General features: G+C 31.0%; 1 protein-coding gene across 3 annotated transcripts in view; it reads right to left on the reverse strand.

The window, feature by feature from the left end:
- LOC130456247 (THO complex subunit 2-like) overlaps positions 1–18,097 on the reverse strand; it is a 76,914-nt gene that overhangs the window by 46,022 nt on the left and 12,795 nt on the right. For all 3 annotated transcript variants that reach the window (XM_056809950.1, XM_056809951.1, XM_056809949.1), the window contains exons 6-14: positions 16,973–17,094; positions 15,810–15,943; positions 13,967–14,133; positions 10,858–10,950; positions 8,071–8,243; positions 5,403–5,598; positions 4,551–4,592; positions 1,869–1,999; positions 1,658–1,759 (exon numbers count right to left, since the gene is read on the reverse strand). In XM_056809950.1, the coding sequence (XP_056665928.1) occupies positions 1,658–1,759; positions 1,869–1,999; positions 4,551–4,592; positions 5,403–5,598; positions 8,071–8,243; positions 10,858–10,950; positions 13,967–14,133; positions 15,810–15,943; positions 16,973–17,094 (1,160 nt within the window). The remainder of the gene's footprint in view (positions 1–1,657; positions 1,760–1,868; positions 2,000–4,550; positions 4,593–5,402; positions 5,599–8,070; positions 8,244–10,857; positions 10,951–13,966; positions 14,134–15,809; positions 15,944–16,972; positions 17,095–18,097) is intronic.

Below are 18,097 nucleotides of genomic sequence, written 5' to 3' on the forward strand. Positions count from 1 at the left end.
GGTAGTGATGGAATCCTATTGTGCAAAAAAGAATTATGAACAGGATGATTTCAGAAAGAATGCAAAGTAAAATAAGGAGAACCAGGAGAACATTACACACACATATATATATCATGGGATAATCAAATATGATACACTTTGCTACTGACAGCAATACAATGACACAGGACAGTTCTGAAGGACTTATGGAGAACAATGCTATCCACCTCTAGAGAAAGAACTTATTATTGGAGTATAAATGATTTTATCCCTTGCTTATTTGGGTATCTGATTTGAGGTTCTGGTTTTATAAGATTATTTACTTACAAAAATGAAGGATATGGAAATGTGTCATATGCTAATACATGTATAACCCAGATTGAATTGCTTGTCATCTCCAGGAGTGGGCAGGGAATAAAAGAAGAAAGCAACATGAAACATATAACTTTGGAAAATTTGTGTGGGAATTTGTTATTAAAATAAAGATAAAACATTAAAAAAATAAAAGTAACAAAAATGCCTAAATTTCCTCAAAAAAAAGTGGATTGAAATTAAACAGATTGAGATGGAAATTAATACAGAAGGCATGTTAATGCCTACTTCAATTACCTCTTGTTATCAATTAAGAGAGTGAAACCTCAAAAGGACAAACATCCAGAATTCTCAAGGAAATCAAAGACAGGGAAAAAGTTCTCATATTCATTAGTAATTATTACAGTAGCAAAACAGTGAAAACAAAGTACAAACCCTTAATTTGGTAATGACTAAATGATAATTTCATATGATGAATCACCATTGTGTCATAAGTAAAAAATTTGAAGTAATCAGAGAGAAATTTTGCTAAAAAGTTAAGATATGGAAAACAGAATTTTAACAATATGTATGTGAAACAAAACTTAAATGCTGAATAATTATTAACAAAGTTAGAGATGTTATCTCAAAAATATGACTACTAAAGTTTGGAATAAAGAATATAGGAAAGAGATATTGATCTAGAAAGCATTGTATTGGATATTTAAGTCAATTACCTGCTTTTATCAATAGAAACTGAGGCTTAAAAAGAGTAAATAGGAGTAGCAAAGTATAACATACTATGCTTGTGAGAAATAATTCTTAGCATTCTATTCTCTTAAACTTGAAATGCTAAGCAAAAGCAAAAGAGATGTGTATGAAGTATTTGATTTTGTTTATACTCTGCCAAAGTTTTATTTGGATAGGTACTTTTTCCTTTTTAAAAAATTTTTACTGATAGCTACAAAAGAGCAATAAGTAAATAATAGCAGTTAAGTGACTTGCCGAGGGTCACAAAGCTAGGAAGTGTCTGAAGCCAAATTTGAATGCAGGAGCTCCTGTCTCTAGGTCTGGCTCTCAATCCACTGCCACCCAAGCTGCCCCCATAGCCTTTTTAAAAAAAAATTAATTCGGCCATTCTTAGGTTATTTTAGTAATTTATGAACTTATATATATTATTTCTGTTAATATATACCTACAGACCCACAGATATATGTCACAAATAGCTTTTCAATTACTTTGCATATTACATAATTATATACTTTAGAAATGTCATCTTTGGGGCAAAATTCATAAAATTTCTTATCTTTAATAGAACCTAAATTTTCACATTTAATTTCATTCCTTCTTTACTTTAAATCACATAACAAAACAGGAAAGCACTTACTTCATAATATATTTGGCTCTATCTATTGTTTGGGCTTTAGCTTTTATTAAATGTGGATGACTATTATAAGTTTCATTCTTCCACTGGCCATATAAACGATACCTTAAGAAGGAAGAAGAAAAACAATCATAATTTATATGACATACATAGAAAAACTGACATATAGAAAAGTAAGTTTTAAAATGTAAAAAATATATACTTTGAAATTTACCTGTACTGATAAGGAAATGTTTTGAACATTCCCCAAAGTTCTTCAGACATACAAGCATTACAGTCCATCAAAGTAAGAGATGGAAGAAGGACCTGGTCTGTAATACTAAGCAAACAACTAAATAAAATCTCCTAGGAAGGAAAAATTTAGACACATTTAATACACGGTAGTCAAATAATTATTAATCTTTAAAATATCAATAAAAGCTAGAATGTTAGTTTTATAACTACTGAGAAGGCTGAGGATAGGCACATGTCCTTCCAACTTCAATGAGATAAGAGTTCCAATCTCACCAGACATACATACATGTTTAAATATTACATATACATAACACCTACTATATAACTGAATAAAAACGATAAACTAACTACACTGATCAATTAGGGAACATAAACCCAGGGAAATTTTTATTAGCTATACCCATTTTGGAAGATTTTTCTAAACTAATATAAAAATTATTACTGATTAAGTAAGTTTTAATCACTGGAACATCTATGGATCAGATTTGGATTTACTTGTATAAGCCCCAGTGAGTTTGTAAAAGTTTAAGTTCCCTAATTTTAAGGTCAACAATCTAGCTATTAAGATAGATGAGAAATGCAGAGTCAAACCCAATCAAGAGATGTTTTGTCTAGCACCTGCTCTCTCTGTATTAAATGTAAGCTGAGACTTCCCAGAAGTTGTTGTTTAAAACTCTATTTTCCCTGTTGCTTTGGATTCTGAAGACCTCCTCTTGTAAGTCAGCAGGATTAAGCAAAATACATAGCCTACATTTCACCTTCACTGTTAGCCTTACTACTAAAATGATCATGCTCAGAATCTTGTGCCTCAGTACCTCTTCACTGCAGATTTTTATTGCAAAAACTTAAATGTGAAAAATAAAAAAAATAGCTTGAATATGTTATGTAAACATTTTCATATAAACACTTGTGTAAAATATGAAAATGTAATTTAACCCATCTCAGAATACCAGTATTGATTCCAAAGCAGAAGAGTCATACTAGGAAATGGGGGTAAACTGACTTGCCCAGAATCACACAGCTAGGAAGGGTAACAGATTTGAACCAAGAACCTCCCATCTCTAGGCCTTGTTCTATCCACTAAGCCTTCCAGCTTCCCCAAAAAATGCAATTTCAAAAGAGCAAGATGATGATATTTCTAACCTAAATGTACTTGAACATAAAATCTTTTCTCATCTTCTACTTTCCCCCTCCAAATGCAATTTTTTTTCGTTATGTATCTACAAAAATGTTAATGCCTTCTTTATTAATATTCTCTTCCTTCAACCTAATCTCACAAAATAAGATAGTTCTAATCCTTACCAGGATCAAATTTCAACACATACAAATCCCCAATTCCTCTAGGAGATTGTCTATTGCTTTCATTTCACTATCTTTCTGTCCACTGATTGCTTCCCTACTGTCTACCCACAAAAATTCCTCAATTGATCCATCCAAAGGAACTGTTACAATATTTGCCTTCATTTACTATATTCTTCCATTCTTACCTATCTGTTTTCCAAATTCATCTTTCAATCAACATTGCAATACCATTGATTTTAAATGCTACCTCTAATAATGTTTTCCTCAAGCCTGTTCCTTCATGACCTCTCTCAACATTGATCATCTTTCCCTTGATACTGATTCTTCTAAGTTCTCAGGACAACATCTCTCTCCTTGTTCTCCTTCCTCTCTCTCCACTCTCTTGTTTCCTGTCCCTCCCCACTCCTGTCCATTTTCCACTCAGGGACCAAAGTGATTTTCCTAAAATGCAGAATTAATTAGGTCATCTCCACCCAATGCCTACTCAATAAACTCTAATGGCTACCATTGCCTCCAAGATCAAATACAAAATGCTTTGTTTGGCATTCAAAGTCACACAGCAATTACTCTTTTCTACCTTCTGTACCTTCTTATACCTTACTCCCCAAGACATACTGTTTCATTCACTGGAAATGGCCTTCTGGCTTCTCTACAAGCAAGAATCTTAGCTCCAAGTATATCCTTGATATGTGCCATGCCTACAATGTTCTTATTCTCTCTTCCTGGCTTCTCTGCCTCTTTTCAAATCTTTGACTAAAACCCCATCTTCTAAAAGAAGTCTTTCCTTATCCATCTTAATTCCAGTAACTTACTTCTGTTAATTATTTCCAAAAAGATAGAATCAGAAGAAGCACATAGGAGCTTGCTGCTGCCTCAGAATGTGAGTTCAAGAGAAGGCATTGTCTTTTATCTCTTTTTGTATTCCCAGAATTTAACATAGTAGTTTTAAGATGTTTATTGCCTGACTTATTTTTTGCAACACTAGGGACTAGCATACAGTTTGGAACAAAATAAGTACCTCACTGAAAAATTTACATATTTTAGGAATACAACTTGCTAAAATGTCATATGATTCTTTAAGGCATATAAAAATAATATACTTATAATCTAAGTCTTACATTGTGCTGCTGACCCAATTGCCCTATTTTTATAAATAAGGAAAATTTTTAAAAAGAGTTATTTTTGGTACAGAGTTACAAAGGAATAGGTATGAGGCACAATCTGAATGCAAGCCTTTCTGAACATAACTAAATACTCTAAAATAAGCATTTTTCTTTCTTATGATCATATGCTTATTTTCATATGTTCACAATGTAATCAAAAATGCTAAAAACACTATTTTATTGCCAAATATGCTCACCATCTTCTCTTTATCTTCTTCATTACTTCCATCAGACTGAAACTAGAAAATAGACAAATATTCAACTGTAAATAACGTGCAAATAAGCTCATATAATTAAACATTTAAACATTCATTTAAAATTTAATTACAAACATTGTACATACAGGGACATGGTTTTTTTCAGTAGGCAATATGAGACATAAAAAGTTGGGTGTTTTGTTTTGTTTTTAATTCTTCTAAAAGCAAAAGAGCTTGGATTTGTGCTTTAATTTGAGATGGTTTGCCTCTTTTTAGTCCATATTTGGCCTTGTTCTCCTGAAAAGCTCATCAAATTAGTTCAGTCATCCTATCAGCTCAGCTCTATGCAGTTTATAATTCAAGATTAAACAACTGGTAAACTTTAACATGGCTTGTGGATCAAATATCCAGTCAGATATAAAGCATAAAAAAATACGGAAATACAGAAAGAAAGCACCGATATAACTTTTATCAGATTAATTACTTCCTCTATAAGAGTAGACAAGAGGAAGGGAATCTGTAAGCAAATATTTATTTAAAAGTTTCTACATGTAATAGAAAAAATTTGAAGGTAGAAAGAAAAAATGAAATTTGCCATGAATTTTTAAAAGAAGAAGGGTTGAAAAGAATTCCTACAATGTTCCAATGGTTTAGTGTTGGGGAGACAAATACAATGTATGAAGCAATTGCTATTTGTATAAAACTACTAAGGAAGTTGATCTGCATGGGAGAAATCATAACTAACTCAAAGCTATTTATCTATTTCTTTTCATCTATCACTCAATCTAAATATATGTAACAATTACTCTAGTGATAGGAAATTTTGAGTGGAACTATACAAATCATACTTACCTCCTTCATAAATGCTTTTCCTAAGCGTACCACTTTTGCAAATAAAATAGCATCATGAGAAAGATTAGGACCGAGATGAGAGAGCATACTGAATACTTGTTCTCTTAAGTCTTCAAAATTCTCTACTTGCTTTGGTGCTCTTTTGTTTTCAAAAAAAACAATAGATTTTTTTTTGGCAGCTAAAGGTATTCCAAGTCTAAAAAATATGAGAAGAATATAAATAGCTTTGCATATTTCCTAGTTATTTCATATACAAATAATATCATAGTGTGCTGGCAATCTCAAATTCAAGAAATCTATGTATTAATTTTTGCCACAGAAGATGAAAGGAAAGAGAAATTGCTGTAATAAAAGAACATAATAGAGATGTGGTAACAGTAAAATCAAAAGTCTAATTATATGAATAAGTAACTTTCAGAAGAAAAAACCCAATCTATCAATAGTAATATGAAATAATGCTGTAATTCACAATTAGAGTCATGAAATTGAAACAAGCTCACACACATCAGTCTGATTAAGGTAACAAAAAGAGTAAATGACAAATGCTAATAGGGCTATGAGAAAACAAATAAATAAAGTCCATCAACTAGAAAATGTCCTAACATATATGAATGATAGAATATAAGTATACCTTCCACATCACAGTGATTAGGAGAATGGTAAATCCACCTAAAATTTTTTTGCCCTCCCTTCATAGAAGAGATCTGAATTTCTTCTATTATGAGATATTTACATAACCTTTTTGTAAAATATGGGTTAAATTTGATCTCAGGCTATATCAGTGTTAAGTATAGTATATCCTGTTACCATATGAAAAAGAAATTAAAAATATAAAATATAAGAAATTTATTAAATTGAAAACATTAAAGAGAATGCGGAATATATTATACAGATAATTTTATACATAATGATAAACACATTTTTGCATGTATGAGTTACTAAACTTTTAAAAATCGTTCCACATTTCTACTTTCATATTCTTTTCACTAACTTCAACTTTTTGCTTATCTTAACTTTAAAAAATAAATTGGATATGCTGATGTTATTAAAAGATAAAATACACTGATATTCTATAATAATCTTCATATATCTTATGCATTTCGGAGTTTATAAACTTTTTCTGTGTTGTATGTTGGCTTTTGTGTATCATCTGCAGGTTCTGCAAAACTCAAAAAAAATTCTTATTTAAATTTCTCATGCCAACCCATGATGAAGTTGCTCTATGAAAAGGATACCTATACTATTGTACTATAAAAAATGATCAAGGAGATTGTTTCAAAGATGAGAAGACCTAAATGAACTGATGCAGAACCTGGAGAATATTTTTTTATCTTTTTTTTTTAACCTTTACTTTATGCCTTAGAATCACAGTAAGAGCTAGGCAATTTTAATTTTAAGTGGTAAGTGACTTGTGTCTAGGATCACACAGCTAGAAAGTGTCTGAGGCCAAATTTGAAACCAGGACCTCCCATCTCTAGGCCTGGCTCTCAATCCACTGAGCCACCAAGCTGTTCCCTATTAAAAAAAATCATTTAAAAAACCCAGAAAAACCCAGGAATTTTGATTAACTCAATTTCAGAGCTCATGCTAAAATATTCTGCCCACCTCTTAACAGAGAGGCGATTGTTTAATGTTAGTGTTGGTAAAATTCTAAATTGTATTTTTTAAGTTTTATAAAGTAAAAAAATTTTTTTTAATTATACAATAATATTAAGACAAAATAATTCTGATGAATTAATCAGCACAATAACCAATCACAATTCCAAAGGAGCAATGATGAAGATACTAAGTTCAAGGTATAAAATGAGACATAACGAATATCCAAAACATGCTATTTGTTTTGCATACTTCTTACAAAGGTCTCCAAATTGAGATTCCAATCCTGACTCTCTATTCCCATTCCCACTACTGTATGTCTAGATGACAGTGCCACATCAAAAAACCTCTTCTTTGACTGGTGAGTCACTGTAAAAATTTCCATTTTGATAAATTTCCAACAGTTCTACTTTTTTTAGTTCCCCTTTATATATTAGAAAATAAGGGATGTGAGTGTAATTAGTCTTTGGGGGGGGGTGGGTTATACTTACATTCCTGGCATATAATAATAGTGTTTGACATATAACTAAAGTGGTATTTTAGTATCCAGTGCCCAAAAAATAAAGATAAAAGAAGGGAAAAAAGAATCACCTAAACATTTTCATTTTTTTCTGTTTTATTCTGTATATAGAAGTGTTTATTTTATTTGATGTTAAGTTTTAGAAATTTTAAAACAAAAACTTTTATTTATTTTTTTTAACTTTTTTTAAATAAAAACCCTTACCTACCATCTTGGAATCAATACTGTGTATTGGTTCTAAGGCAGAAGAGTGGTAAGGGCCAGGCAATAGGGGTCAAGTGACTTGCCCAGGGTCACACCGCTGGGAAGTGTCTGAGGTCACATTTGAACCTAGGACCTCCCATCTCTGGGCCTGACTCTTAATCCACTGAGCTACCCAGATGCCCCCCTTAAAAACACTTTCTAAAAAACTGCTATTCACATTCGAGTTGTGAATGAGACTTTAAAAAATAAAATAAAATAAAATAAATTTATCTGAAGCAATATAAAGAATTTTCTTTACAACTCCAAATTCTCTTAACAGAAAAACTAACAGGCTGAATTTTAACTTACCTTCGATATATAGGTTCAATAGTTACATGGATAAGCTGACAAAGGGCAAAAGCTATTGCCTTCTGTGTAGTAGCATAAAAGAGAGGCATCTGATCCATAATATTCTCAGCATGTTGCCAATCACCAATCTTCAATAATGCTTCCAATAATCCAAGTTTTTGGTTATCGTGTGGCTAAAAAAAAATTCATAAACACTTCTCACAAAACACAAAATTAGCACCGACTGTGTGCCAAATACTGTGTTGAAAACATTCAAAAATTTTTTCATTTATTCCTCACAACTTGAGGGAAGTGTTATTTTCAATTCCGTTTTATAATCGAGGAAACTGAGATAAAGATGTTAAGTGACTTGCCCAAGATAAAACAAGGCTCACTTGAACTCAGGTCTTCCTCACTGCAGACCCACTATTTTGTAAACTCCTTCACAGTTAAAAGGCTACTTAACAAAACTAGCCTCATCACAAATCATAACTGCTAACTGTTATGATAAAGATAAAATAAGTTAATAAAAATGGTATTTTGTTGAAAACATTTACTTTAGCAATATATGGAAGACCAAAATAATAAACCTTCTTAAAATAGGATCTATGATTCTAAATTATTGTATTAAAATCTAAATCTTAACTAATGAATTTTAAAAGAAATACAATTTTTTCGTTAAATGACAGTTAATATTTACATATCAAATATATATACCTGAAAATGAATTAGTTTTTATTATGTGCTATGCAATAATTATTAAATTTTAAAGAAAAAATAGAACATTAGGAGTTTTAAAACTAGTTTTGTGAAATATTGCATATATTCAGATTTAATTTTTTTACTATTTTGATGGTTTTGTTAACTTTCTTCTTCCACTCTTCTTTTTTTTGAATATTCAGGGAAAATGTTATAAAAGATAACATAAAAATTACTTTTAAAAGTAAAAGTATTATTTCCATTTTACATTGATTTACAAATCAACTGCTCTTCATTAAAAAGAAAATATTCAAATGAAAATGCTCCAGAGAAGCAAGATAACATAAACTAAAAATACAAATCAATTTTCAATGTTCTATTATTTTATTTGTGCATTTTAGAAAATAAATCATTTTTGAAGAGTGAATAAATTTTAAAATAAGTCAAAATTTTTCAAGTTATTATTCAAAGCACTATTTATACTTGTTAAGAAAATCAGCACAGATAAGCAAATTATTTTATTTTCACATCTTTTATAATGAAATAAAATGTAACCAATATAATGAAATGAAAGTTAACATCTCTATTGTTTTCAAATTATCATTAGCTTCTATAATTCTGTTATATTCTTCAAGACCAGCTTCACCTATTAGAAGAAGCTAAAAATAAACAGTGCCAGGCTTAGAGTCAAAAAAAACTTTTCTTTCATAGCTCAGATCTGGCCACGAACACTCACTAGCTATCTGACCCTGGGCAAATCACTTGAACCTGTTTGCTGCAATTCCCACATCTGTAAAATAGAAGAAAACCTCAGGTTTCCATAACTACCAAATGTACATCCTAAAAACTAGAAACTCAAATAGCAGGTTCATGTCCAAATCAGAACTGGAGTCCCAAGTTTTCAATTCTTTGAAAATTTTAGAATGCACACTAAAGTCATTTCCAAAAAGACTGGCTATAAAGCTAGAAAGAGCAGTGGTAATAAGATCAAAGGGCCAGTTTCCTTATGCAGCAATACCACTTATATATATATATGTGTGTATCCAAAAAAAAATTTTAGGAAAAGGACCTCACATACACAAAAATATTTATAGCAGCTCTTTTTATGGTGGCATAGTATTAGAAATTATGAGATACCCATCAACTGTAGAATGGCTAAATAAGTAGTAATATATGATTGTTAGCAAATTCAAAAAGAAACGTATCTCCACTAGCTTCATACTGACTTAGAAAATCACAAATTAACATCTATGTTGCATTATATTTTTTCCTTATTTTATTAGATATTTCCCAATTACACTGTTTCTGTCTTAGAATTAATAAAATATATTGGTTCTAAGGAAAAAAGGCAGTTAAGAGATAGACAATGAGTATTAAGTGACTTGCCCAATCACACAAGCAAAAAATTCCTGAATCCAAATTTTAACACAGAACCTCCTATCTCTTACCCTGGCTCTATCCACTAATACCCCTCCATTACATTTTAACCTAGTTCAGACTGCACAAGGAAATTTTTCTTTACTTTTCTTATTTATTCAAAGAAAACTGTTTTACTTTGGCAAGAAGAAAGAGGAAGAGAAGAGTTATCATAATGATGAAAAAGATGCATCAATAAAAAAATTAAAATATACAAAACTGAGTATTACTATACTGATCTACAATTTAAATGTTTAAAAAAAATCTAACCCAAGATGGCTAAATATACTGAGAAACTTCCAGCAAAAAAAGGGATATTTTCACTGTCCATATCTTGGCACACTTAAGCGCATACTGACTGACTCCCAATATGATTATCATTTTCAAGAAAAAAAATTTTTGTACTAAGGCAGATAGATGGGCAGTGGATAGAGAAAGAACCACTTCAATTCAAAACTGGACTAAGTCCCATCTGTGTGACTGAACAAAGTAACTTAACTTTTGTTTGCTCTAATTTACTCATCTGTAAAATGGGGATGATAATAATAGCACCTACCTCCCAAGATTGTTTTAATGCTCAAACGAAATAATATGTGTAAAACACATACTATATAAATATTAAGTTAGTAATTTGTTCCTCAAGCTTCATAATTTGCAAACAAGTAATATTTATCAGTAATATTCTTAACTTACATGTACATAAAGATCCTCTAAATCTGTAAGATTATGTTGTAGCAGTACTGCTGCAACTCTATACAAAGATGACGGAGTTTCTCCATTTGGATCCTAAAAATAAAGCAAAATAAAGAAGACAAGCACAGAGAGAAATATATTAGTAATAATAATACATAATATTGAAATAACTGAAACTGAAAAAAATAAAATTTTTAATAAAATTAACAATATCTTAACAGAAAGTAAAGTACTAACTATTAATGGGATAGTACATTATAAGTTCATCTACTGATTATATCAAAGGTCAAAATCAATGCCATATCTGAAGTATAAAGATGAGAAGATAAAAAAGTGTGCAATGAGAGCAACTGACATTTAAATGTGGCAAAAATAGATAAAAATAAAAAAAAGAATAAAACAAATTGTAAGAATTTCTTAGAGAAGTTCAACTACTACACAGTAAGTTGTCCTAAGAAAGAAGCCAAAAGATACCCCAAACTATAACAGTAATTTGGTCTCTGTTAAGATGTAGGGGGGGCAACTGGGTAGCTCATTGTATTGAGAGCCAGGCCTTGAGACGGGAGGTCCTAGGTTCAAATCTGGCCTCAGACACTTCCCAGCTGTGTGACCCTGGGCAAGTCACTTGACCCCCATTGCCTAGCCCTTACCACTCTTCTGCTTTGGAGCCAATATGCAGTATTGACTCCAAGGTAAGGGTTTAAAAAAAAAAAAGATGTAGGGGTTAAGGGCACAGCAGTGTGCTACTTAGTAGCTAAGAATAAAAGATCATTTGTTAGAGAGGAATAGACTGAAAAATTACAAACTACTGATGAAGTTATAAAAGTAAAATAATTTGGAAAATAATTTAGACTTATGCAAAGTAAAATATCTATAACCTTTCACTAAATCAATCTACTATTAGGGAGATTTCCAAAGGTCAGTAATGAAAATAAAATCCCATATACATAAAATATCTATAGTTCTGCAGCATCAAATAACTAGAAACAAAGTAAATAGTCACCTCAGTTTAAAAAAAATATGGTACATGAAAGTCATGGAGTAATATTGTGCTGCAAGAAACAAGATTTTTACCAGTAACCATGGAAAAAACATAAAATAATATAGAATAAAGTAAGCAGGGAAGAAACAAATATCTACCTTGTAAACAAAAAACAAAAAAAAAAGGAATTGTATAAATTTTACAAAATGACAAGTAATAAACATGGCCCCATAGGAAAAACTATTGAGAAGACACCTCCCCAACTCCTTTGTAAAAATTAGTATGGAACTCTGAATATGTTTTCCAAAGAGTGAGCAGTTTTTCTGAGGTTTTTGTCCTCTTTTTATGTCTTTTAAAAAGGAGAAATAGGAAGAGGGGCAAATAGATAGCTCACTGAAAAGAGTGCCAGGCCTAGAGTAAGGAGGATCTGAGTTCAACTATGATCTCTGGCCCTTCCTAGCTGTGTGTCCTAAGACTGAAGTCTCTTAAAATTACTTAGCTTTAAGTCAATATAAAAACAATAGCACACTGTTATACAGAAGACTTTGCAAGTTGGGGGCCAGGTAAAGAAATGGAAGGTCCCGAGTTCAAATCTGATCTCAGACACTTCCTAGTTGTATGATCCTGGACAAGTCACTTAACCCTGATGGCCTAGCCCATATTGCTCTTCTGTCTTGGAACCACTCATACTTTTGAGGAACAGAAAAGGGGCCAGTTTGGACTGATGATAAAGTTGAAGATGGAAAGTAATGACTAATGAGGCTAGAAATATATAAAAAATGAGTTTATACTTAATCCTAGCATTAAATAGTCTCTATAGCTAAATAAGGAAGAACCAACTGGATGTCTTCAAAATAGATATGTTTGGAAAAATTATAGGTTTAGGAAGAAAGATAATTATATTATAATTTTAATTGTCTTAAATGAAAACATGAATCAATTGTGACCTAAGCAAGAAATAGAACTAGATTAAGTCAATTAAACTCATAGCCAATGAAGTCACTGAGAGAATAGTATAGAAAAAAGAAAGAGACAAATCTGGAGTGAAAAGCTAAATTAATCTTCATATCTTAAATACAATCACATCTCTTCTGGGCTCAAAAACATTCATTACAAAAACATCTATTGTTGTTCAGTCATTTTAGTCATGTCTTCAACTCCTCATGATTCTCCAGGTCATTTCACAGATAAAAAATTGAGGAAAACAAGAAGACTTACAGGTTTTGAACCAAGCAAAATGATGTCTACTCTACCTCTTAAATAAAGATCAAATTTCTTTTGTTTTTACGTTCTTTGATCTCCTGATAAAATTATATAATTATTTAAAATCTTATTTTTCATTCATTCATTTTTAATCATAGGGAACTCTATTTACTTCTAAACCAAGACTGAATTTTCTTTCAAAACATTTCTAACACTAATGAAAGCATAAGATCAAACAAAAAGTAAATTACTTTGGAATAAAAACAGGATTCAGAATCCCCAAAGGAAGGGAACATGTAAGGACAGCCAAAACTAATGAAAAAAATTAGTTTTCTTTGACCTTGACTTCTCAAGAGGAACATAGATAAGAAAAAAATAGGAATTAAAAATAAAACAATTAATTTTTGTATTGTGGTTAATGTTTTTATCTAATCTTTTATGTCATTAATTTAATAAATACAGCAAATTATGAGATACTCATTAAATTTTAGGTCTGTAAAAATTAAATTATCTCTAATAACAAAAATATTATATTTTATGAGGTTCATTAAAGGCTATTAGAAGTCAAGGAATAAAGAAGATACAAATAAAACTCACGAGCCCATGGCTGATTAGCCCATTTAAATCCCCATGCTTAGCTTACTCGCTACACTTGCTACATCAATGCAAGAGGGAGAACGTGGGAGGCATCACTGCTAGTTAAATATCAACTGTGTGATCTCTCCAATCTGGAGACTCAGGTGAGATTATAGGGAATTCTGGGAAATACCAAGGACTTCTGCAGATTGAAAGGGTTCAAAATCTCCAATTTTACAGGTCAATAATTTTAAGAATATAATATTTATAATAATAGTACATAATTATACAAATAAATTGGAAAAGAAATTAGTGATTATTAATAAATCAGTCATACAGAAAAACTACCTGGTAAAACTTGAATCTGAACCCAAGAATATGACAGAGTGTTTCAGGTTCACATAAATACATGTAAGATTGGATCAAAGACACAAAGAATTCGTCATATTCTGGCCTGCATTCATAAACTTCTAATATGATATCCAAAACTCTATTGGGGTCCAAATTAAAGCATCCTGTAATACAAAAAATATAAAAAGAAAATTCATTTTTTTATGTTTTTATGTTTGTGACTTGTTATAATTTTACAAAAATACATGACTATTTTTCATTACAATGATGTTAGAGATAAAACTTATGATTTTTATCCCAAGGAGTCTCAAACTTTGCATCAGAATAAAATGATATTGGGTAGAATCACAGATAAATTTCACACTGTTGCCTTTTCCTCAGCTTAAGGACGCATTATTCATTTTCCTAGTATGTTCTTCACCAAAGGAGACCTTATAGTGTCAACTACTGCAAATAAATTCCTAAATCCCAACTTCAGTATTTTGTCAACATTATTTTGTTTACAAAAGAAGAGGCTAAATGATGCATTTTTTTAGCACAGAATAGGACAAAAAGAAATTAGAAAAGAAGTACAACAAAGCAGATTAACTCCAAAACTAAACATGTTAAATTTATTCTCAATACATCTAAAACTGACACCTTATTTCTGATGATCAATCAAAAAAAATTTATTAAAGCACCTATTATGGCACCAGGCACGTTAACTCCTAGAAATACAGAAAGCAACAAAACACAATCTATACCTTCTTCATAATCTAAAAAGGGAGACAATATTAAAACAAATATATAGTATTTTGAGAGCCAACAGAGAGAGAAGAACTTGGGTTCAAATCTGGATTCAGATTAATTCCTAGCTGTTTGACCTTGGGCAAGTCACCTAACCCCTATTATCTAATACTTACCATTCTTCCATCTTCTATCTATATTACACATGATTGATTCTAAGATGTAAGATAACTTTTAAAAAACTTAAGCAAAATTTATTAACATTTTAGATAAGCTAAAAAAATGGGATAGAAATATGGATAGAAATAATATTAGACAAGACAACAGTCAAAATATACACAACTCAGGAACAGGGGCATTATGCTTAAAGGCATTATCCAATTAATTAATCTTAGTATACATAGCATATAATAGAAAAACTTAAAAAGTTTTATTCATTTACATTTACATGAATAGCCAAACAAGTTTAAGAACCTCCTTTACGGGTCAGACGCTAAACTAAAAAATGGTGACCCAAAAGGCAAAAAACAGTACCCTGCCTTAAGTCACTCATGGGCAAATAGAGAAACAACAAGATTAAATAGGAAATAAATATAATAAATAAATAATCTAGGGAAATCATTAGAATTAAAAGAATCTAGGAATGGCTTTCTGTAGAGGGTGAGACTTTAACAAAGAATTAAAAGAAGCCAAGAAAGCTCAACAGCAGTTAGATATGAGAAGGAAGAACATTTTAGACACAAGAAAGCGTCAAAGAAAATGCTCTAAAAGGGAACTGTTTTGGAAAGTAGAACTCTGTAAAATATGACAATTAAGAATCATAACATAAATCCTCTAAGACTTAGACAAAACTAACCAAAATATAATCAAGAAATTAAGAACTTGAATAGGATTTTAGAAGTTATATATAACAGACCATTGCTAATTAATGAATAAGAAGAATAAACACTATTAAAAATTTAGCCAAGTATTTTTGGCCTAGGGCAGCTGAGTGACACAGTGGGAAAAGCTCCAGGTGTGGAGTCAGCCATACTCATCCTCTCAAATTCAAATCTAGCATTCATTCATTTGTATTCATTAATAAAAACCAAAAGTTAACATAAATTCTCCTTACCTATTAAAGACTTTATATTTTCCAAAATTAAGTCACTAGTAATATGTCCAGATAAATCTTGACCCAGTTCAGCAATCAACTTTGCATAACCTTCATTCTCTTCTCTTAACAAATTGAATTTTTGTTGCTTATAACTGAAATTAAATATACATAGTGGGTATAATTATACACTGAAAAGCTTTTTTAAGAGACAAAGATGATTCTTAATGTAATTAACTAATTATAATAAATCACTACCATAACTTCAATACTTATTCCATGACATGCAAACAGAAACAACACAAGACCCTGAATCAAATAACCTTGGCAATAATAACCCACCTCCATTACTTATTATTCAGGGAAACAATAATCAGACCCAAACATGGTAGGTGAGGTATCTCAGGTGAAATAGCAAAGGAGTAATCACTGTGAGAAAAAGTCCTTCTTTTTACAGATTGAAAAATCAAGTGTCTTAGGAATAGCAGCACACCCCAAACCACCTAAGCCTTGCCTTCAAAGTACTCTCCATTATCAAAGGATTTTAACAGTCAAAATAAATTTAAAGATGCATTAGGATCCCAAGTCCTTTCCACTGGAGGTTACTAGAATGTGAACTCCCTGAATATCTTATTTTTCTATTTATATCTCCAGTGCTTTGCATATTAAATGCTTAATAATCAACTAACATGTTAAGTGTTTTGCAAGCCTTAAAGGACTGTTTGTATCACACATATATATGCTAGCCATTATTTTTTAAAACATCCTTTCACAGATGCATTCAAATGCTTCTAAATAATAGAGAATTACTATAGAAGATTGCTATGTTTAATTATAGAAACTTGAAAATACTGAAATAGACTATTTCTTACTGAAGAAGCAGTGGACTCAGCTTTTTCATAGTCACCAATCAAAACCATGAAAAAAATGCTACCTTTTCTAATATATTAAGAGTATAGACATGTTTTATAAAATATTAAACACATAAAACAGTATATTAAATTATGATGACTTTTACATTCTTTGATAAACATTCAATGTTATGTTATGGCTGACAAAATTGTTTTTAAAAAGTATGGGTGAGGAAAATCTAGTAATTTTAATCTCTCAAAGAAAATATAAAAAGAGTAACAAAAAATACTAATTACATTAGTTAATTTATAGCTTGAAACAAATGTACATACAAGAGTTTTGTCTTGATTTTAACAGATTTCTGAATAAATTGCTGGGATTGTTTGATAAGTCCTAATGATTCCAATGTTTCTGGTTCCAAGCGCTCTTTTAAAGTTGTTTCTGAAACAAAATACTACGACAACAAAAAAGGCAGTTAAAGCAAGTTATTTCATTCTAAATATTTTAAAAACAATTCCATTTAGCTTTACACAAAATAAGTTATTACATTTTTTTTAAATCCAAGAAACAAACAATTTCTTTTAAAAAGTTGGTTAGTTAACCTAACTTGAGAATGTGCTTTTCAGGGATGTTTATCCACTTTTCATCTAACCTTGTCCTGTAGTTCTAAGAAGCTATAGCATGGGTAGCACCACACAAACAATCTAAGCAGATGGGCTACACCAGGTCAACAACAGACCTCAAACCTGTCTTGGGAGATATCCCCCCCTCAAGCATGTTAAGACTTCTTCCAAAGGAAAGGGTGGATTAGAACAATTTGTTCCAATGGCCATGAAGATGGCTAAAGCACACAAATGTGCTCAGTCACACATCAAAGAGGTCATGGTCATCATCTGCATCCCAAGCCATCACCAGCTATCCCAACTATTCTTTTGCCACTAGATTTGAATAACAGGAAGAAAAAAAATGAGGCAAAAAACTGTGCAACTCTGTCTCACTGACATTCAATTCATTGTAATTCAAGACCACCCCATGAAGTCATTGGTCCTCTTTGAAAACAAAAGACAAATAACAGATAATCAACCAACAGACTCTTACTGAAGTTGCCATGCACTGTACTGAGCAAATAATGGAGACATAAAAAGCTAAAAATTAATCTCCAAAAATTAAAATAAAAAATTCCATTTATATGTGGAATCTGAGATAGATAGGTGATAAAGGAGATGAAGCACTTGGGCCTGGAATATCTGGATTTAAATCTGGCTTGTATGACCCTAGGCAGATCATTTAATTCTGCTTGCCTCGGTTTCCTCATTGGCAAAACTGGCTAGAGAAGGAAATGGCAAACCACTCTAATGTCTTTGCCAAGAAATTAGATCACAAAGACTCAGGCACCTCTAATAAACAATTATTATAATTCAACTGAAAAACTGAAAAATAAATAAACAATAACATGT

The sequence above is a fragment of the Monodelphis domestica genome (assembly GCF_027887165.1).
Source record: "Monodelphis domestica isolate mMonDom1 chromosome Y unlocalized genomic scaffold, mMonDom1.pri SUPER_Y_unloc_3, whole genome shotgun sequence".
Lineage (NCBI taxonomy): Eukaryota > Metazoa > Chordata > Mammalia > Didelphimorphia > Didelphidae > Monodelphis > Monodelphis domestica.